The sequence below is a fragment of the Periplaneta americana genome, chromosome 4 (assembly GCF_040183065.1).
Source record: "Periplaneta americana isolate PAMFEO1 chromosome 4, P.americana_PAMFEO1_priV1, whole genome shotgun sequence".
NCBI classification, from domain to species: Eukaryota; Metazoa; Arthropoda; class Insecta; order Blattodea; family Blattidae; genus Periplaneta; species Periplaneta americana.
This window is the reverse complement of record NC_091120.1, coordinates 159,511,575-159,535,467: the sequence shown is the minus strand read 5'-3', so window position 1 is coordinate 159,535,467 and position 23,893 is coordinate 159,511,575. Positions and strand designations below refer to the sequence as shown.

The 23,893-nt window shown below is 37.8% G+C and overlaps 1 protein-coding gene across 2 annotated transcripts in view; it reads right to left on the bottom strand.

The window, feature by feature from the left end:
- Positions 1 to 23,893, bottom strand: part of noi (splicing factor 3a subunit 3 noi) — a 130,752-nt gene continuing 106,859 nt past the window's right edge. Inside the window, exons 5-14 of one of the 2 annotated variants that reach the window (XM_069824225.1) lie at positions 23,516 to 23,588; positions 22,243 to 22,334; positions 17,686 to 17,907; positions 14,174 to 14,310; positions 11,674 to 11,829; positions 9,406 to 9,589; positions 8,074 to 8,184; positions 3,877 to 3,967; positions 922 to 1,101; positions 1 to 249 (exon numbers count right to left, since the gene is read on the bottom strand). In XM_069824225.1, the coding sequence (XP_069680326.1) occupies positions 968 to 1,101; positions 3,877 to 3,967; positions 8,074 to 8,184; positions 9,406 to 9,589; positions 11,674 to 11,829; positions 14,174 to 14,310; positions 17,686 to 17,907; positions 22,243 to 22,334; positions 23,516 to 23,588 (1,200 nt within the window). In that variant the 3' untranslated portion in view covers positions 1 to 249; positions 922 to 967. Of the gene's footprint in view, positions 1,102 to 3,876; positions 3,968 to 8,073; positions 8,185 to 9,405; positions 9,590 to 11,673; positions 11,830 to 14,173; positions 14,311 to 17,685; positions 17,908 to 22,242; positions 22,335 to 23,515; positions 23,589 to 23,893 lie in introns of both variants that reach the window. The other variant, XM_069824224.1, reaches the window with a different exon arrangement.

Sequence of the window (23,893 nt, the reverse complement as noted above, 5' to 3'; positions counted from 1 at the left end):
TACTTATGAGAATTTGTATTAATGTATATGTATTTGTAAGACAACTCACACAATAAAAATCTTTGACAATATACGCATACACACAAATACTTATCTTCCAGTACTGTTCTACAGCCATACCTGCAGTGTGGATGGACAGAGGAAACTTCAAAGTGAAGCACAGCAACTTACAATATATGTGTAGGACAACTCAGCCTGCTCACAGTAAACACATGCCAGACGCCACATCACTTGACAAAACTCCTGCTCCTAGGAAATGAACAGAATCAACACAAAATTCATACAAATGCCCCTACTTTTGAATTCACTACTTAGTCCTCTAATGGCAGGTTTCAGTCACAATTCTGTACACTGGTGGTTCCCAAACTTTTTGAAGGCATGACCCACTTTAGTTTGCGACTCCCACTACCATAATTAATCCCATTCAAAAAATGAATGTCCATGTAAAATAAATGATAATACAATTACTCAAAACCAGTGATTATCATCCAAAGAATGGCGAAAGTCGAAGTGTAGATGTAACACTGACACTAAATATTAGTTAAACATCATTTGTAGTACTTCGAACTATTAATACAAATGAAGAATACACGGAAAAAACAATCATTTTTCTAAATCATCTCGCAACTGCTCTCCGCACTATTTACACAACCTCACAGGGGGCCGCGACCCACATTATGGGAACCACTGCTGTACACTACTTCAATGTGTAACTTCAATAGGTGTAAAAACACTATTGATATTTGTACATGAAATGAGGCTTTGGTAAAAACTGAAGCAACAATAAATTAAGAAAAATTGTTATTTTTAACCTTTCTCCGACCAATATCATATAAATTTAAAAGACGGTGGAATGATATGAGTTAAATTTTCACCCATACAATCTCCTCCTACTGACACTGCACTGTTCTATTTTCTCACTTGTCAAAGAGAAGCTGTTCCCTCGGATAAAAGCTTGTCTTGTGCACTACAGGAGACCTTGTCTCTTCAGATCCTCGTATGTCTTGCGATTTACCACATTTCCTTGTGAGTCTTCGTACTCTTCTTCCTGTTCTGGTTGCCATCGTTCTCCTTGCTTTTGGCTCTTCAATTTCTCCCACACTGCAAATTCAAAGAGGACTAAGTTAATAGTAAATTGCAACCACAGAAAAAGGAAAAGCCTAAATTATTTCCCGAAATAACATGTAGAGAAACTCCTATGTTTATATTTATGAAAGACGACACATAACAGCTGTTAAAACTTAAAAACTGCTTGGATATTGTGAAATTGTTGCTGCTATTCACTGACTTCTCTGGCTATTAATTCCATCTCTCTTCTCTTCTACAGTTGTCATCAATGGACTGAATGTTTTTCGATATGAGTTAACTAATATTTCCCCTGTCAATTTAAGATAATCGTTTCCAATTTGTGCAAGTCATACTAGTGCTGCTGTGGAATCATTTCATGCATGGTTATGAACCAGCAAGACTCTGAATCAATATGTTTGCACTCTTTTTCAATAGAGATCTCCTGAAAGATTACTGGGGTGACATCCGATTACATGGGTTGGATAAAAAGTAATGGCAACAGTTCGATATTTCTGACATGGCTTTATTCACAAGGGTACAACATTTACGTATCTTAAATATAGTCGCCCCCCTTATTTATCACCTTTTTCCAAATGTTTGGAAGGCGTCGTACACCATCAGCGTGTCCATCTTTGTTGATGTTCCGTATTGACTGCCCAATAGCACGGATAAGTTCATCTCTGGTATTGTACCGCGTCCCTCGCAGTGGTTCTTTCACTTTGGCAAAGAGATCGTAATCGCATGGACTCATATTGGGTGAGTACGGAGAATGTTCCAGAATCTCCCATTGCCAGCGGTGCAAGAGGTCCTTGACAGCAGCAGCGGTATGACTCTTTGCATTATCATGAAGAATGATGGGGTTCTGTACCCCGAAGTGTCGTCGTTTTCTCCTGAGGGCTGGACGAAGGTGCAGGAACTTGCAGTAGTAGTCCACGTTTACCGTCTACCTTGGAGGTAGAGCGTGGTGCAGTATTACCTCATCAAAGTCATACGCCACAATGAACATCACCTTCACAGCAGTTCCAACAAGGCCTTCCCGAAACGCTTTAACCCATCGTGCCACTGTGCGATATGGCAACGCTGCATCGCCACATGCTTCACACGGTTCCTGAAAACATTCTTGTGCACTACGACCTCTTCAATTTTGATCCAGGAACGTTGCTCTAGTTTTGTAAACATGGTCTTAGGGAGCTCGCACTATCCCCATCAAAGTCAACGTTCTACACACTGCAGAAGATTGACAGAGTACTGTCGCCGCTGGCTGCACTAACTCATCTAACAGTCCTTGTTCATGTCCGCACAGCTGGCAGCTCTTGAACGCACCATCGTCACGTAACAGCAGTGTTGCCATTACTTTTTATCCAACTTATGTGCCATGAAAATGGAGTTAAGTGAGAGTCTGAATATAGAATTTTACTTTTCTTCAACAAGTTTTGATGGTGAAATCATTGCAATAAGTGAATGTCTCAGGAATCTTCTATACCACATCAATAAATTTAGGAATGCAGTTATATTGTCAGACTCCAAAGCAGCTATTCTATCAATCGTCTCTAAACACACACCTTCATCTCAAACAGCAGAAATAACTAAAATGCTCTCTCAATTAATATCACTCAATAAAAGAATTGTATTCCAATGGATACCATCCCATTGTGGAATCCTGGGAAACGAGAATGTGGATGGTTTAGCAAAGAAGGGCAGCACTGCTACTTACAGACCTGTTACAAAATGTACATATTACTCTGTGAAGAGATTTATTAAATCTACATACTTAGACTTCAACAAATAAAATTGGATAACTCAATCCCAAGGGAAAAAATGGAATTCTCTGCACCAAAATCCACGGTTAATTCCCGATTTACCACGAAAATCGTCTGTAGCTGCATTTAGATTGGCAACAGGCCATGATTGTTTGGCCAAACACCTGCATAGAATTGGAATATATCAGTCCCCTAACTGCCCATTGTGCAACTCAAACCAAGAAATGGATTCGGAACACCTCAAAATCTGTGCTTCAGTAGCTGGTCATGATAATATCTTTGAAAAATATTGGAGTGCAAGAGGTCAAATGACTTTATTGTCAAAAGCCTGGCATTAGAAAACAACAACTTTTCTTCATGTATAAAGTGCCGTGATGTTTTACATGCAATAAATCTTCTAGACTGGGTTTTCTTCCTCATCTGAAATTTTTCCATCTAGAAATCAATCATCCTCAACCCAGGATCAAATCCTCGTATCCTGGGTCAAGAGGCATGCAAGGAAACTGCTATAACACAAATGAAAATTGGTAACATTCCAATGCGATTTGTATGGCATAAACAACTGTAGTCTCCTTTTGACAGTTCATATACAGTCGACCCCCAATAATTCACAGTAATTAATGTACAAACTTCTGCAAAATACTGAACATCTCGAATTATCGCCAAATTTTTTATTATTATTAAAGTCCAGTAAAGGATACTCTGACAGATATAGCCTACTTCATAAACAAATGCAAAATGTGAAACACCACAAAACATTTTGAAACATTATAATATATAGTGTTGTAGTGGAATAGAATCTTAAACCAAGAAACGTAAGTTCTACAACATGTTTCTTAGAAAATTGATCATTTTTTCTGATTTTAGATGGCAAATTTCTTAAGCAAACAATACGAAAAGTTGTCACAGTTTTCCATATATGACGAAAGTGTGTGTAAAGTGATACTAGCCGAGGTCTGTACAACTTTGCATGCATGCACACACACAAAAAAAAGATAATTATAAATCTAAAGAAAAACTATTTCAAGAAAACAAAGAACACACTTACATGCCAGGGCATCTTCAATCTGTGTAACATTGGCAAAATGCGCTGTATTTGGAATGCCCAAACATCTCATGCCATGGGCATGCCGCCATTCCTGCCAACAAAATACAAAACAGATTAGAGCACTATAGACATTTTTACATAAAGATTATACATTACGACAGTTATTACTAATCTTCCCCAGTTCATAACGTACTTAATGTCTCACAGCAACAACCAGGCTAAAGTAAATACCTAACAGTTCAAATTATTAAGTAGTTAGGTCCTAATAAATAAAACAGAAGACATATTATAAACAAACAATGCACACATAATGTGAAAATTACTTTTTGGATAAAATCCAATTCTATGGCACCTGTGTAAGTTTGGTGAAGTGCCCGAAGCACATAATTTCATAATGACAGCATTACACACCTAATGTTAAAAGCAGTTAGGTCATTAAAAGAGGAGAAAAAGTGATAGAATAGAATACAAAATAATAGAAGAGAAGGTATATAATATATATTATATGAAACTACAAATAATGAAATTACAAGCATTAGAAGCTATAGCTATACATAATATCCAAAATCAGAGCGGTTACACATTTACAACAGATGGATTTCTGCAAACGAAATAATATTGCTGTAGCAGGTACTTATTAGGACCTTTTTTTCTCTTTATCTTACAGTAGGGGCACACTCTAAACATTACAATGGTGAATATCGGTCTGTAACAATTAATTTACCAAGGTATCCGTACTTTGTGGTTCAAAATCTGCAATTCAGGCTACTCTTTCACTTGACATCAGAAGAGTGCGAGAGAAATTTATATAGAAATATTAAGTTTCTAAAAAAACAGACAAAAATAGTTGGGAATATGTATGATGAGACTTTCCTGTGTTAAACTTCAATGTACCTCGTTTACATGTTTCGACCTATTTATGGGTCATCCTCAGAAATGGTCGTTGTTAGTTTAGTTGCTTTACAATGGACACGTTCTTATTACAGATTACAAGGAAATGAAAATGCAGACCAGACTTTTTGGCAAAGAAAAGAACCACAATCCCACGAAGATTTCATTCTGAGATTTTGTATTATTCAGCAAAATCATTAATCACGGAAAATTATAAATGGACAATATTAAAACAATAATAAAAAAGTTACTGAAAACAAATCTCGGTGCAAAATTTTAAATAATAATAATTTCATTACTAAATCTCCATGAACAGATAGCATGCTATGGCTGCCACAGCACTGCTCATTTAAATTCAATTCAATTCAATTCAATTCAAAGGAGGAATAAGAGAAAAGAGGAAGAGAAACAAAATGAAGGGAGAAAAGATAAAGAAAACGAAGAAGAGAGATGAGAAAAAGATTATTTAGACTGATTATTTAATGACACTGTTCAACTCATAAGTTATCTGGTAATGGTGCAAATGGTGATAGAATAATACGATTTTTGCGAGATGAATTCACGGGGGGCGGGGAAAGAGAGAGAGGGGGAGAGGGAGAGAGGGGGAGAGGGAGGGAGGGAGGGAGGGAGAGGGGGGTGTGTGCGTGTGCGTGTGTGTGTAATGCTCTGGATTTAACAATGAAGTCATCAGCCTTCTTGCTTCCCAATATTTTGATGGAAGGTCCACAAATGTCCTAAGAGTTTCACAATTAGCCAGGTGCTCCATCTCCATGTCCTCTTCTCTGGTGCACAGTAAGCATTTTTTTAAGTGTGTTATTTTACGGCACTGTATCAACATCTCAGGTTATTTAACATCTGAATGAAATGGTGATAATGCCAGTGAAATGAGTCCAGGGTCCAGTGCCGATAGTTACCCAATATTTGCTCATATTGGGTTGAGGGAAAACCCTGGATAAACCTCAACCAGGTAACTTGCCTCGACCGGGATTCGAACCCAGGCCACCTGGTTTCATGCTGGAGCATGGCCTCAGAACACAAAGTGTTACTTCTAGCACTATACTACACTACACTCAGGCCCGGTGAGAGGGTATGGAAGGCATGGCTGTATCCTGGGGGCCCGGGTAACATGCTGAGGGAGAGTCAAAAAGTAACCTTAATAATTGTTTTATTAATTGAATATGTACAAAAAGACTACAAACACTTCATCACTTTTCAACATAGTCCCCAGTATGTTCAATGCAAGTGTTTCTGTTATACTATGTTGAAAAGTGATGAAGTGTTTGTAGTCTTATTGTACATATTCAATTAATAAAACAATTATTAAGGTTATTTTTTTACTCTTCCTCGTATATAGATATTAATTAAAATGTAAAACTGGAAGTAATAGTATTATTTAATTTTTGCGACATTTTTACACACACGAATCAAAGTGAAACCATTGCATTGGGCATGGCATTTACCAGGAAAACAGTCCTATACTACGATAGATAGTACACGCTTGTTCCATCTCCATTCCACGCCACACACAGACTAGAAGTCGTTTGGTTGGCTTGTTCGGAAGCTGACAACCGTGTATGTTAATGTTTTAATCAATTTTGTTTGCAGATCCTGAGTTATCATTTTCTTTACTTGGTTATTTAACAACGCTGTATTTAGCGTCGATGAAATTGGTGATAGTGAGATGATATTTGGCAAGATGATACCGAAGATTCGCCATAGATTATCTGATATTTGCCTTATGGATGGGGAAAACCTCGGAAAAAATCCAACTAGATAATCAGCTCAAGCGGGAATCGAACCCACACCCGAGCAGAACTCCGGATCGGCAGGCAAGCACCTTAGCCGACTGAGCTACACCGGTGGCTGAGTTATCCTCATAAATATGGTACTCAGAAAAGAAAGGAGAAGGAGACGAAAGAAGAATTGTCCAAGAATAAACAGAGAACATTTGAAAGCTTTGGTTTTGTGTTGAAGAAAGCTACAATGTGTGAAGAGGAAGTGGAAATTTAATCTTTGGATCCAAGAAAAGACATTCAAGATGAAGACGAAGTAAAATCAGGATCTAATGAACGTTCCGAATCAATAAATACAACACGATCAGATTTTTCTTGCTCCACTAGTAGCCTCTCCCCGTGACCAATAACATCATGGGCAGCAACCTCTAGACCTTTTGATTTTGACATCGGGACACTAGAAAATTTGCAGTTTTCTACTTGGTTGATTCAAGAAGTAGTTCTTCGTGGGCTTAAATCACTCCCCAAAGAGTTTCTATGTGACATGGATAGTAATTTATTTTCTCATTGTATTCTGCAATGCACCTTGAAAAATGGAGAAAGCGTACCAAGAGACTGACTGCCGTATCTTCAGCAAGTTGCACATTCAGTATTATGTTCTCTTGGAGGTTTTACTGGTGGAAGAGACTCTATGATACATTATCTACACATAAAAATAGTGCTAGACATAAGGCATGTTATCTAGAGTGGCGGGGCTTGGAGAAACTTTTAAGTGAGGATTTAGTAGTTGATATGTTACATTCTAAAACCTTTAAGAATGAAGTGGACAATTGGAGGAAGATTTTAATCCGTATTTTGGATGTTATTCTGTTTCTAGGTGAAAGAGGCTTGTCACTGAGAGGGGATACCCACCTTATTGGTGATCCCAGGAATGGCAACTCCCTCGGGATCTTAGAATTAATTAGTCTATTCAACCAGTAAACTTTAAGAATAACTTACAAACTCTTCTTTCTACTCCTGAATGTCTTTACGGCACCTTAGCTTTGGAAAGCAGTCTTGCAGGAGAGTTGGACTTTGAAGAAATAATAGACTATTTTGCGAGTTGAAAGGCAAGAAAAGCTCCCTGTAATTTCTTAAAAGTAATGTTCTCCTAAAATGTAAGTTAGTGACTTAGTGTGTGTGTCTATATTTAAAATAAACAATAGAGAATAGATTAGCATAAAATATTTGTTCACTTTCGTAACGTCCATAATAAAAGATTAAAAAGCATTGTTCAGTGTTAGGCCTATGCTATTTCACATACAAGTGTTCTCAATACTCTTATACCGGTATCGTTTGAAAGGGAAGCCTGTAGAATCTTAGCCAGGGGGCCCATTTTGACTCTCTATGGCCCTGACTACGCTAGAACTTTGAATAGGCGAAATCGAGGGGAAATAGGCAGGAGAAAGAGGCGAAAAATAGTACAGAAGAGACGAAAAAGGAAAAGATAAAAAAGAAGGAGGAAGAGGAAGAGAAAGAAAAAAAAAAGACAAACAAGTAGCACAATTGGAAAATAAATGAGTGTCCAACTTACGGCAAAGTGGCGCTGAAAGGCTTTGGGGCCTTTGTACGTGTAATTTCCACAGATCTCACAGTTGTAGCTGATGTTGAGCCCATGCAGCTTGTACAGCCAGTAGGGGATTGGCTGCAACAACATAGCAAACTCTAGAATACTAGTTACAGATCACATTAAGTCACATATGATAAAAATTCAATAGAATGGAAACAAAATGGAACCAGAAGTGGGGCATATCAGTCCTTATCACTACAGTCCCAATGCACCCAATGTTTTTAACTGTTAACAGAATTAATTAAAACTTAACTGTTTAGGAAACTACCTCGCAATTCCTTTTCATGGCATTCTGTGTCCCATACACATGATATTAAAAAAATTATATCTTTTGAGGATTAATTTTGGTGACAACTGACATCTTGAGAGGTTTAATGACTCAGGAAGTCTCTTCCAGACCATGAAGCCTACACTTAGGGTTTCCAGCACAAGATTCCATGTGTTTTCTGACAGTATATAAAATGCCCCATTAATAAGCCCATACCAATTCTTATGTTGCTTCTTTCCAAGATCAAAACTTATCTAGACTAGAGTGACCAGATGTCAAATGTTCAGTTTTTAAAAAATGGCATCCCGTTTCTGTGAATTATTGTTGAAATATTTCCTTTTCTTTTATTTTATTTATTTTTTTTTGATAATCACTTAAGAGAATGATTAATTCTATACTGTTTCCATCAGATGTTGCTGTAATGAATTCAATAAAGGCAATGTTAATCACAAAATGTCATTTCAAAAATGTGTCTTGCATGGACTTCCATAGTTTCCTGAAGGAAAGGCCAACACTTCTAGAACAAATTCACTCACCAGAGAAATATGATGTTGATTGTACAGTTCATCTTCATGGAGAATGTTAAAATACAGTAGTTAAAAGGTAATATGAGGCAAAAAATTTTGTTATGAAACAAGTTCAGAATACAGTGATATGGATATACTATAAGGCCGAATTAACCTGAAGTATTTTTAAACAGATAATTTAATCTAATTAATCCAGACTAATTGAAATATAAAAAAATTGTTAACAATGACGTAAGCCAAGTATTCATGCTACTCTATTATATATAATTATTAGGCCTATAGCCTAGTTACTGTAAAGTGTAGTATTTATTACTTTAAAATAAATAAAACTGGACCTTATTGCTCACTGAATACAAGTAATAATGAATGTTTACATAAAATGTTGATTGATGTCAACGTTAATAAGTGTCCCTTTTTTTTTTTTTATTTTTTTTTTATTTTGGGAATCTGGTCACCCTAGTATAGACCTAATGCTGTGATTAGAAAGTAGCTAATACTGACCTTGCCATCCCAACCCAGAGGCAGGTTCTTGGGATTGTAAGGCACGTCAGTATCATCTTCATCCTCTGATTCACTTGCACTGGCTTCTGCATCAGAATCATCACGTTCACCCTCAGTTCGTGCCTGTTTTCTCTGCACGTTCTCCTTTGTGGCATTTCTCTGTTCCGACAGCAACTCTGTGAACCTGCAATAATTAAGAAATAAGCTCCATACATCAGTACAGGTACACATTAGTACAATTACTCCCAAATTTTTTAATGTGCGACCCACTTTTGGGCGAAATTTTTGTTCACAAACCATACTGACACATCACCCCATTCGAAAAATACAGATCCCTGTGAAGTCGAAAACAAGAATAATAAACTCAAAACCAGTGGATATCACCCAAAAAACGACCAAAATACAAGTATATGGTGCAATAATGGGACAAATTACGTAAAAATAATTTCTAGTAAGGTAGATAAGGGTAATTGTAAACAGGGGATAATTGTAAACAAATGCTGTGAGAAATACAAAATTGTCAATATAAAAATTTTAATTCGGGAAATTTTTAAATTAACATGTTGTCTAACCTACAAAGCAGTTTGGCGCCAAATAGGAGTAACTGCTTAATTGTGAACGAATGTTTTATAAGAGTCCACAAAAAAAAGTTGAGAAATAATTCGACTCTCACAAATATTAACATTGTAACTCACTTTCTTACATTTTTCAGGAGAAGCAAATGAAGTTTTAAAATGATCGTGTAAATTAGTGTTGTTGTTGTTTTCTAATGCCAGGCGTTTGACAATAAAGTCATTTGACCTCTTGCACTCCAATATTTTTCAGCCACTGAAGCACAGATTTTGAGGTGTTCTGAATCCATTTCTTGGTTTGAGTTGCACAATGGGCAGTTAGGGGACTGATATATTCCAATTCTATGCAGGTGTTTGACCAAACAATCATGGCCTGTTGCCAATCTAAATGCAGCTACAGACAATTTGCGTGGTAAATCGGAAATTAACTGTTCCTTTTTTTCCCTTGAGATTGAGTTATCAAATTTTGTTTGTTGAAGTCTAAGTATGTAGATTTGTGTAAATTAGTGTATACAGATATGTAGAGTAACAATAAGATTTTACATACGATTGGAGAGCTTTAGAGCTACAATGATAGTACTGGAAGAAAAAGAAACAATTTAAGACCATATCAACTAGGCTAACTCAAAACCATAAAAAATTGAGTTACAATGTTAGTACTTGGGAGGGTCGAATTTTGCTTCACCTTCATTTTTGGCATTGTAAGTAAACGTACAGTACTATTTTTTTAAGAATATGTTGTTTTTATGAGTAATGTATAGTAGTTAACATTTATTACAATGATTATGAGATCTCCCATAACCTCAGTTCATTAAATTATGACGTGTTTACATTTGCCCCATAGTTTTAATTGCTTGGGGGTAATTGTAAACATGTTTTACTATGGTTACATTTCGTACTTTTCACAGTAATCAAAGAGACCCCCACCCAACTACACTGTAGAGAATTTAGAGAGCGTTGTCACAGATGTGAAACATAGTAATTACAGTTATCGTGAAGTTCAGGAGAGGTACTGAGTTCCTATATCGTCATATATCATAGGTTAAAGGGACGAAATGTACCAGTGACCAAATTGGAGTTGGAAGGAGTACAGCTCTTTCTTCTAAAACAGAACAAAAAATATTCAGTTTCTGCTAGCCCGTGCGAAAATTGGTGTGCACAATAACCCCCCTCTCAAAAGAGTAAATGTAAACTAGCAATTAAAAGATGAAAAAAAGTCAACTTCATTATTTTAAACCCATTTTCAGGGAAGAGAAAGATCTAAAAATACACAATGTTTCTTTGTCATGCTTACCGTTACTGAGGGTTGTGTAATGTTGAAATATATTTGAAATCAGTGAAAAGTGTTTACAATTACCCTGGTCTACCTTACTTCAAACTATTACTGCCATGGTCAAGCAGTAATATTGGGTTGGTGCATAAGTTCGTAGCGTTTTTCGCTGCTATGGTAACTTGGTAATATTAGAATGGATTTGAGGGAGGTGGGATATGATGATAGAGACTAGATTAATCTTGCACAGGATAGGGACCAATGGTGGGCTTATGTGAGGGCGGCAATGAACCTCCGGGTTCCTTAAAAGCCATTTGTAAGTAAGTATAGGGTCAGGCATTATTTTTGTTATCCCTTATTTTATTTATCTTCTCACTTCTGTTTAGAAAATTTATTTGATTATATGACATTACATGCAGAACTCACCTATACACCTGAGATTCAAGTGATGCAATTTCACGCTGACGTTCACTCTCCTTGCCTCGTCCAACCTTGCCTGGCTTGTTCTTAGCAAACAGAGATGGATCCAGCGATTTCTTTCCTTTTGTACCAAACAATCTCTGAGCTCGCTCTTCCAGTGTTCTGCAATACAATAAAACCTTTTAATAAGTGCTAACATTTGTTTTTTTTTAATTAATTTCTTCTCACTTGTATGACATACTTTCCCAAATGAAATATACAATGTTTTGTTTAATTTTACTGTCACGAGTATTATGACTCTTTTACTTCTGCACAAAAATTAACATGATTACAGAAATTAAGAAAATCTTTAGTGAGAAATAAAAGCACAACTGTAATACTGTTTGGGAGAAACTGTTAAACTGCAGTTTGTTTACGGCGATCATTGCCGGGCGCACATCGCTGGTGATTGTCGCCCGAGTTGCTAGGAGTTAAAATGAATGCGCACAGTTTCTTTACAGCGATGATGGCCAACGTAGATCGTCGGACGCGAAGCAGATCGCTGGAGATTGCTTCTGAAGCAAATTCAGGATGCACATCGCCGCATACATGTTCAATAATAGATATTTAGAGAAGGCCATGTAGAAATATTGAATCGAGTTATGGCAGGAAAACAAATGAGAATTGACAGCGATGTATGCTGATAAAGAAACCACTTCCTGATGATCATCGCCAGCATTTATAATCACTGACGATGTGCGTCCGGCGATGATTGCTGTAGACAAACCGTAGCTTAATGGGTTCAAATCCCACCTAAGATATGAATGTTTTCTGCATTGGCAATGTGATGTTCTTTGTTATATGCACACACATATATACAGTGGAGTCCCTCTGTTGGAATCTTCTGTTATAGAAACAGCTAATTTGGAAAGGCTGGCTAACTCCTCCCATTATAGGAACACCACTCAATATGTTACTGATAAGGTAATCGCTTTGCTCATGCTCGACGTTGTCATCAAAAGATACAGTAAAGAAGAAGAAATTTATTTTCACTTATACATGAAGATACAAACTTAAATAAGAATTATTTCAGCATCTAAATATGTACAGTAGTGGCAAAAAAAACCGGACCGACCCTTGTAGCTGATTTCAGAGCCTTGTTCACTCCAGAGCACGATAGACTGGTAACTAAAACTTTCGTGGTTCGAATCCTACCTGGGAAGGAAACTTTTTTTGTTCCTTATTCAAATTTATTCCCAATACTTTTCGATTGTTGATAAAATTCATATTCTGGGAATAATAAGTTAATTAAGTAGTAAAATATTGTTGCAATCGAAAAGTATTGGGAATAAATTTGAATAAGGAACAAAAAAAAGTTTCCTTCCCAGGCAGGATTCGAACCACGAAAGTCTTAGTTACCGGTCTATCGTGCTCTGGAGTGAACAAGGCTCTGAAATCAGCTACAACGGTCAGTCCGGTTTTTTTTGCCACTACTGTACACATACAAATATGAGACGATTTATTAGCAACACATACAAATATAGGAGTAAATAATTTACAGTGGTAACTCCTCTAAATAAAATAAATGTTTTAACATTAACGACAAAAATACTTTTTAAGTAATTTAGACTGATACCTCTTCATAATACATTTACTCAGACAAAAAATTAAGTTGAAACTTGTAGGGAATCTGCTGTGTGGTCCCTCCAACACTTAAAGACAAGTACAGTGTTTGTACTCAAGTACAGTGTTTGTACTCACCCAGCTGCTTACACCACGTCCTCTATCTACAAGATACTGAGGTTATCACTCGCAGTGGTTGCATCGCCGAGGTAGGGGTGAGCACAAAAGACCAATAACATAGTACACAGTATGTACATACAAATGTATTTTTTTATTTTATTGGGTTATTTTACAACGCTATATCAACATCTAGGTTATTTAGCATCTGAATGAAATGAAGGTGATAATACCAGTGAAATGAGTCCAGGGTCCAGCACCGAAAGTTACCCAGCATTTGCTCGTATGGAGTTGAGGGAAAACTCCAGAAAAAACCTCAACCAGGTAACTTGCCCCGACTGGGATTCGAACCCTGACGTGCTGACCGTTATTCCAAAGGTGTGGACCATACAAATATATTAAATGATCTTTGATTGGCTAATAGTTTTTACTTTTACCTCCATTTATGAAAAACGAAGGGACTCCTCTGTATATGTATGCATTCATTGTGTTCTGCCCAAGAGCAGGTCTTTCACTATAGATCCAGCAATCTTTTCTATATACCGCCTTCCTCTTACTCTCCACATATGACTCATGTATCTTAATGTTGTAATATATATTTATATATTCTGTTATAACCTCATTTTTTAACTAAAGTTTCACTATGATCTTCTGGCCAATTTCTCTCCTTCTCCAACAAAAGGCAAAAGCCGAATTGATGATATCTTAACCATAGTAACTGATTTTTGAGATATGTAAGGTTGGAGATTTCATCCACTTAAAAAAAAAATGGAAATGCTAGTCTCACCCTCCGCACTTCAGCCCCAAAGCCATAAGGGCGGATTTGAGACGATCCAGACCCAATGAAGCCAGTTCTTCCCATGATGAGAATGCAGAAAGGTCCAGATGAGCACCCACGTGTGTCAATGCACTTCCTGTTTCTTTCTGCAATCCAATTCAGAACAAACTCTATTATTTCAGAACCAGTAAGAACTCTATACATTCGTAAGTAACATGTAAGTCTGTCAGCTTGTCATACAGTTTGGTGTGTTCTCCCAATATTCCAAGTTTGTAGGTCAAAGTCCAGGGGATGTTGTAAAGAAAAGTATGGTAACAAAAACTCACATTTCCCATGTCAGTAATCAGATTTTGGTTGCTCTATACAAGCAGTAGAAATTATGTTTCTTCAAGCTGTAAGTGGGTGGAAAGGTAGAGGGAAGTGACCAGAATTAAATATAACATTTTCCATAAATGAAAGCAATTTTATTACAAGAACACATTATTTTCTCATATGTAACATGCAATTGGCAAATGAATACCACAGAGCCCATATGTAAATTTATTAAATCATTGTATTGCATTATACATTTCACATCAAGCAATTTCTCTGTGAAGTTGGGCAGTCTCGGGTTCACAATCTTCTCACACACACATTTTGTGCATTATATACGTCTTTTTCTCAGAAGTAGTACCGTATTTGCTCGCGTAATTTGCGCACTTTTTAATTAACTTTGGCCACTGAAAAATTGGGGTGCGTAAAATATGCGGATTTTTCAAATAAGAGGTCCTGTTCTGAGTTTATCTCAATTAGTATATGTATAGGTAAGTATTTACGGTAGGGCTAATTTTCTATACCGGTAACTTGTCTCTACCAAGGACAAGCATTGTTAAAGTAGCGGGACTTTGGGGTTTCTTTCTGAAGCAGGTACTTCGTTGCTGGTGAATGACCTACGATGGACTGTAGGGAAGGAAAATCCCTACTACACTGAAAAAAATATGTACATAATCCCTACTACACTGAAAAAAATATGTACGTAAAATGTGTGCACAAAATACACGGAGCAAAAATAAAGTTCAAAATAATCCCTTAAAAATTAGGGTCCGCAAAATACGCGGGGGCGCAAATTACGCGAGCAAATACGGTATTTCTGACTTAATGTGTTTTGATTGTAAACAGACGATATAAAAGTATTGTATGACACAACTATAAACAAGATTTTTCCTTAGAGTAATTTGAAATATAACTTTCTATGCTTGGCAGGCAAGGAGGGGGAGTGACATCTCACTCTGGAAAAATAAAAGATTGCGCATTGAAGATATCAAACAAGATAGGTACTCACTACATACACATTAGGTAGCGGGTTTTTAAAGACACGAGGCGCGTCCATAAAGTAACTTTCCCACTCGTCCCATAGCTAGCAACCATATGTTGATCGAAGCGACTGCATGTACGTGACAGAGTAATGTCCTGGTATGGAGCATGCGCTAGCGGAACTTCCCAAGTGCTCTCAGTAGCTTCGTTGCATTGGTTGAAGATAGACATTCCTATTCCAGCTCCCACCGTGTGAAGTGCGGTCAGTGATGAAGTTTTTGAATGCACAGGGCATAGCACCGATTGAAATTGATCATCAGCTGTGCCAGGTCTATGGGCAAGCAGATGGTGCGTTGCTACTGCAGACAATTTTCAGCAGGACACCAAAATGTGCATGACGAGGAGCACAGTGGAAGGTCAACCATCATCACAGACAACCTTGCGGAGCAACGCACCATCTGCTTGCTCATGATGTTAGGCCCATAGACTTGGCACAGCTGACGATCAATTTTAATCGGCGCTATGCCCTGTGCATTCAAAAACTTTATCACTGACCGCACTTCACACTCGGCAGGAGCTGAAGTAGGAATGCCCATCTTCAACCAATGCAACGAAGCTACTGAGAACACTCAAGAAGTTCTGCTAGCACATGCGCCATGCCAGGACATTACTCTATCATGTACATGGGCTATTCCATCTCAAATCGACCTAAATATAGAGAAAATTGACCTTGCAATTTTTAAATACAATGAAACTTTTTCTGTCCGTAGACAATTGTGATATAATGCTTTGTGCAAAGTTTGAAGCATCAGAACTTAATAGTGTTTAAATTAATAATATTTAAATTTATCGTATTTTCATAAAATTAGCAACTTTAAACTGTTGTGGCTCCGAAACCCTTTCACCCAATGATCAAAATCATGGTTTATTTTGATGCTGAGAAGTTAAAGTTTATATTGACATGTAAACAGTTTTTCTTACTTTTTATCGAAATGGAGAAATTTAGATTTTTTATTAAGACGACTTTGGCCATGAAAAAATATTTTTAAAATATATGGATAGATTCCGCATTGAAAGTACAAATAAACACATATTTTTTACTGGTGGTATGTTGATAAGAAAGTATTGAAAATATCAAATAAAGAAAATAAATAGTATGAGCGTGAACTAACCAGCTGACTGTGAGACAGGAGGTAGTCGAGACAAGCAAGGCAGGAGACAAACGTGTGATGTGTCGTCTAGCAGTCATGGCTGGACTAGCTTTATCACAAGTTTTCATAAACACAGGAGTAAAATGACGCCCAATGCTTGCTTATCTTCAGCTCTCAGCCAGTTATTTAATATCCTCGAAACTTATTGTCGTGCCACTAAGGAAACAATGCCGAATCCCTCTTAATAATGCAAAGTTTTTTCTCAATATTTTTTTACATGTTTACAAATGGCCAAAAAGCCTAAAAGCAAGTAAAATCAGATTATCTGTCTGTCTGTGTACAATAAAAAATGATTACTTCTTAACATAACCTACCAAATGTCAGCTTCAAAATAAGCTCTCGTTCAATGTTCTGCAGTAAATGGTTCCAGAGTTCTGAGCGCTGAAAGAGGCTTGTTTTTATAATATACGCTAAATTTTTCGCTCAATAATACGAAAACGATTTGACTTTCGATAGTACATTTTTGAAAATGCACTCCCCTCAGCACCTTGTATAAGTAGGGAAAAAATTAGAGTATAAAAAAATGCGAGGTTTTTAACTGATCGATTTCATATGGAATAGCCCACAAGCAGTCACTTCGCGCAACATATGGTTTGCTAGCTGTGGAACGAGTGGGAAAGTTACTTTATGGACGTGCCTCGTAATTTCACTACAGACAAACATTAGGAATAAAGAATAACTTAATTAAATTACTTTATTTACAGAGAACAAACTCCTACGTGATGAATAAAGGTAGGAATTTATACCACAACATGAGGATTTTAGGTTAGCCATGCTTAGACTGTCATTATGTAATTCATGACATGAAGCCTGAGGTATGGCCAGGTTACAACTGAAATGTGTTTTGTATCACAGAATTGAATGGGGATATGTTTCTCGTGCATACAATGAACACTCTATGCATACCTAACCTTGTAATCTCTGTGGGTAAATTCCTATCTTTTTGGATGAAATACAACATGAACTCTGTTGTAGACATAAATGCCATCTGAAGAAAGTTTCACAAACTGTGCTTACCGGCCAGCCTGGGAATGTTCCAGCCTCCCACTGGGTGTAAAACTGACGCTGCACGCCCTCTAGCTCTGTGTTCAGGTCCAAAAGAGGTCGGACCCTCTGCAAGTAGTTGTGCAGATAGTCCAGCAGCACATCCAGGTATTTGCGGTACTCTGAGTTCTTGCGGTCTTTTGGTATGTCAAACAGGTGATCGAATGTTGTGAGATATGTGATGTAGTCCACCTTCTGTACAGGTCAATAAGAAATCTTGATAGTATCGTACAAGACTATTAATTCAGTGTTATGAGTACAAATGACTCTGTTAAAAATATGGAAATGTAGAGCACACAGGTTCCTTCAACAAGGCAAAGTGAAGACCCACAACTCTTTCTGTACAGTAGCTTCTGACATGATAATCATCCTTCATCCCCTACTTGCCAGATATGGTAACAAAATGAGCACTGAAATCACAAATGCCTATCAACTTCACTTTGCGTGATTCGGGATAGATGGCAGGACTGCGACCCATTTTCAAATTGCACACCACTTCGGCGGGCCATGTTATGCATGGAGTATCTGTGAAGAGTTATGTCATGTGCTAGGGTGAGTGTATCTTAAGTGTTCGTGTAAGTATAGTGTAGGAAATGGGTGAGGACGAAGATGAATGTGAGGAAGGGGGAAGGGGAAACCAGGTGCTGGCATGTAGCCTACTCCTGTCGAAGAGTACCAAGGGGGCCGCCAGGCTTAACGTCCCCAACTGACGGACAAATCACTATCAACAGTGACATATGCCTTCCCTTCATATGCATTGCGGAGAGATCTGGGATTTAATCCCGGCATATTGGTACACAATTTAGTGATTAGAAGTTGTGCACCGCAATCTCTCCTAGTCCTGAGGTAGAAATTTTACTTGTAAAACATCTGACCCCACCAGAATTCGAACCCTGGCCATCTAGTCTGGAGGCAGATACACTGCCACAGAGTTAACTCAGCAGACTGAAATCACAAGTGGTGCTGACACTAATGACTAAGGATTTTCAGGACATTCAATTCATGAGAAGTAATGGTATTCTAAAGGGATTCTTGATATTCTGAAGGCAACTACGGTAGATAATATTCAGGGAGCATCTACTTCAACGAAAAAGTGAACAAAACTTCAGGTATAGGGCCCTCATGCATAAATTAGTAGCGTTTTTTGTTGCTATGGTAGCTGTGTCACTATAGTACTATTAAATGAATGAAAGTACAGAAGAATGCTACAAACTTATGTACCAATCTATTATCAATATGCGTCCGGAAATGCTTGGTTTCTGAGTATGGCTTGCATGTATGATAACTGCACTCCAGTACGTTTGTTTGCTGGAATTATTTCGATGAATTCTGTTTAAATTTCCTTAGACGAACTGTTCAAAATGTCGACCTCCAGCTTAAATATAAGCTACAGTTCGTTGTCTCATTGAGATCCAAACATGCTCCCAAATTCCTAGCATAGTTCTTACTATCTGACAACCTTGCAGAATCTGCTGTCAGGGAGTTCCTTTATCAAACATAGAAGTGGAATATACCAATAACTTTAAGTGCTCCCACAGAAAGAAGTGCAATAGACTGAGGTCTAGTGAGCGTGGAAACTAAGCATGTTTGGATGTCAATGAGATGACGAAGGTCGCCTATATTCAGCCAGGAGGAAGACATTTTAAATAGTTCATCTAAGAAGATGTAAACAGAATACAACATAATAATTCCAGCAAACAAACGAACTGGAATGCACTATGATCATACTAAGGCATTCTCGGCCTATCTAGTCTTGTTGGTTGTAATAAAGTACAGAAATAACCCTGCCATGAAACGTTATGATCGGGATGGAAATCTGCTTGTCAAGGTAGTTGAGTAACAACACACACTCTCTCAATAAAACATTTATTGAGAATATACACACCAAACAATAACGTTGCTGCTTCTTCACAGTAAAATGTTCATAACTGAGAAATAACATCAATAAAGGAAATAGCTTGTTACCTTACATTCGTAAAGACTGCACATTGTTGCCATCTTACTCGTAGAAGTAACTCACACATAACCCACACTGCTTCAAGTTTTCAGTTCGTTCAAAAGTCAAATCACAGCTAGAAATAAACGAACACAAATCTAATATCGCCGTTACTTAGTCCAAGTTAGCTGCACTCTTCCCTGAAAGATTCTCGAACCCAGTTCGATGTTTATACAATTACGACACTCGCAATATTAGAATATTCGTCCTCACGGCCCAATCGCGATTATTAGCAAACGATAACCATGGTTACCACATTCTAACTATTTCCAGACCTGGCGTCACTCTAACAGTCGGCTCCCGTATACGACACGTCCTTCCTCAAAGGTACTAACTGTTTGTAGACCCGGCTTTACTTCCACCTAGTAAACCTCGCTGCTACACTTCTTTCCTGAACGAGTCATACTTCCAGACTTCACTCGTCTACACCCTTCCTACTCGAAGGCTCGCCATTGACTCTACTCTACATTCCTCAACGAAGGTCCGATGCCGACTCACCCTACTACAAAAATATTAACTGGCCCCGCGAAAAATAATAACTGGCCCCTCGGTCTTAACCAATCAATGGACGCTATTACAAAATAATAACTGACGATAAGACAGAAAAAGGAGAGGAAGTAAGCCATCTATGAAGAGTAAGAAGAACTAAAACAAAGGCGGAAAGATAACGAGGATAGAAAGAAAAAAGAGAAAATGGAAATAAAAGGTAGTGTGCCGAAAAGAAACGGCACAGTAGTTCCAAGCTCTATTCAGAAACCAAGGATTTCTGGATCCATGTTGATATAACCATCCTTAAGTTTTGCCCACTTTTTCCGTTTTATGTACACACATTAAAATGGGAACTTTTGGGTGACATTTCGTACTACTACTAGTCCTACTGCCACTACTACTATAATTTCAGTGGTTTATTTTTCAGTGAGGTCACACTAATACACACGTGGCTAATGAGAAAGACAGGCTACAGCACGAATCAGAGTCACATGGTTGTCTCAGTATAGTCATGGCCATCGTGACAATCGCCTAATATAAATACAGTAGTATGCAAATTAATCTGAACAACGTAATTACTTATGCAAAAACACTCAAACGGAATAAAAAAAGGATCTAAGACATACCTCAGTAATCTATGTGGCCTCCCTTGTTCCTAATAACAGCTCTGAGACGATTTGGCATGGATTCCACTAATTTCCCACAAATATTCTTCATTTCTTCATCGCGAAACCATACACCAATGAGGGCAGAAATCATCTTCTCCTTTGTAGAACAATCCTTTTTTTGCATTCTTCTTTTGCAAATTGACCACAAGTTCTCAATGGGGTTGATGTCGGGTGAGTTGCCTGGCCAGGGGAGTACCTCAATATTCTTCTTGTTGAAGAATTCTGTAGTTTTTCGAGACGTATGGCATGGTGCCAGGTCTTGTTGGAACACACCTCTGCCATCCGGAAATGATTTATGCAGCTGGGGTATGATTCTGGTTTCCAATAAGCAAATATATTTGTCAGAATTCATCATTCCCTTGATAGGTATTAATGCTCCAGGCCCTTCATGTGTAAAACAACCCCAAAACTTTAGGGGGGTATTTGGGTGCTTGTTGGAGATGAGCTGCAGTTACTTTTTCAGATCCTTTCCATACGTAAGAAACACGGTGGCCGTGGACCTCGAAATGAGACTCATCGGAAAAAAGTACATTCTTCCAGTCATTCACTGTCCAGTGTTGATGTAATTTTGCCCACATTAAGCGTTTTTTTGCACATAACAGGGGTTAGCAGTTGCTTCTTAATAGGCTTACGAGCCCTTCGTCCAGCTTCCAAAAGCCTACGCCACACTGTTGTGACGTGAATATTCGCCCCAGTGGTAGCCATTAAAATGCGGGTTAAGTCAACAGCAGTTAGTCTAGGATTTAATTTACTTTTCCTGACAATTAAACGATCATCTGCAGGTGAAGTCTTCCTTTTCCGGCCACAATTTCCTTTTTTCTGGGGTGTGATGGATCCAGTCTCCCTGTATCGTTTTATGATCGAATTACTGTAACAGTAGCCAAACCGATGTGACATTCTGCAGCAATTTGCCTCTGTGTCATAGAAGAATGCTCTGCTAATGTTATAATTTTAGACCGTTTTCGTGGAGTTGTATCCATTTGTGAAGATGACAGAATGTACACAGGATTGCAGTATTAAGTCTTCAACACAACCGAAATGCTTATAAGTACAAAACGAGAGGCAAAATTTCACATATTATAAAAAAAATAATAACGACAGACCTTCAACAATGGAATTACACGTACTACAGATGACAATTAAAGCGGTATGAGCAGCTGTGAGGCCAACAATGACAGAAAATGTAAAAATATATCGTGTTCGGATTAATTTGCATGCTACTGTACATGTTCAAAGTTTCAAAATACAAAGGAATTGCTACATTAAACTCATGTTAAACATACATTTACTTATAAACTCGTTCAATGTTGGCCATGTTAAGACTAAGAATGTGATGTCGCACTGTATCTGTCTTTCTCACTAGCCATGAATACATACCTCAATGCCTTTGAGGTTGACATACTTCTCATAGCATTCATGCAGGTCCAAGTACTTTCCATAACCTTCCTCATCTGTGAATTCCACCATGTCTGCAATAACATCAAACAACTTTAAGAATAGAAAAGAGTAAGAAGACTTAAATAATTAAAAATTGGTTGCAAAACGGTATTTGTCAAATACAGGGGGGAGAGCCATTAATCCTTCCCATTGAAGGCTTTAAGGAACCAACCTGGACAAATACCCAATGTCCCATCACTACCTTCCCGTGGTGCAGCTGTTAGTAAGCATAATTTTACAAGCTGAACTAAAGGAAGGGGCTATTCATCAATTAGCACTGGTCAGCTTGATGAGTTAATGACCGAATTTGGTATAATTTTCCTCTATTCAATACCTAATTATCTCTTTACCCTTTCCTATCCAGTTCTCTGACTGAACTCTTACTTTATTCGACCCCGACAGTATTAGAGCATTCGAGGCCTAGGGGTTCATTTCACTTTCCTTCCTACTCTTCCTACTTTTCTGTTCCTAGTGCTGACCTGCTATGGCACTAAAATCGTCCTCCAGTGGCTTAAGGAGGGAAAGTTGGTGATCAACAAGATCTCCCAACTAGGTCCAGTGGACCCGTCGACCAACAGCAGGAGTGGTCCTCCAGACATTCTGGGGGTTGTGTGTGAATGAAGTAGCCACCAAAACATTAAAATATGGTGTTCACTTAAATCGGCTACAACTTGCCATTTAACGTTAATTCCCGATTTACCACGCAAATCGTCTGTAGCTGCATTTAGATTGGCAAACTCAAATCAAGAAATGGATTCATAACATCTCAAAATCTGTGCGTCAGTGGCTAACCATGACAATATCTTTGAAAAATATTGGAGTGCAAGAGGTCAAATGACTTTATTGTCAAATGCCTGGCATTAGAAAACAACAACAACAACAACAACAAAAACAACATAATTAAAAATTACATCTCTTTTTTTTTTTTACTTGGTTATGTAATGACGCCATATCAACTACTAGGTTATTTAGCATTGAGGAGATTGGTGATAGCGAGATGGTATTTGGCAAGATGAGGGCGAGGATTCGCCATAAATTACATGACATTCGCCTTATGGTTGGGAAAAACCTCGGAAAAACCCAAGCAGGTAATCACGCCCGAGTGCAACCCCGGATCGACAGGCAAGCACCTTAGCTGACTGAGTTACATCGATGCCAATTACATCTTATAACACAACATGTAATAACAATATCAACAGACTGACATACTTACTAGCCTGTTCATCAGAAGGATTGTCCCTCAGCTTTGCCAATTCTTCAAATTCTACTGACATAGGAACACTGATCTGGAAGAAATATATATTTTGTAATTGTTATTCTTTATTCACCATTTCAATATAAATGAGATGAAAAACAATAACAGGGGAACAATGGGAGAATTCAACATTTAAAGAATTGTCCCTCAGTTTTGCCAATTCTCCAAATTTACTGATTTAGAAAAAATGAAGTTACAGTACTGGTAACGCACACCCACTTACAATTACCACCAACTGCTACTGGGACGTAAATTAACAAACTACTGACATGAGATGTCATCGAGAATGTCTTCGGACACTGTTAGGGAGCTTCAAATAAGTGCATAATACAGAAT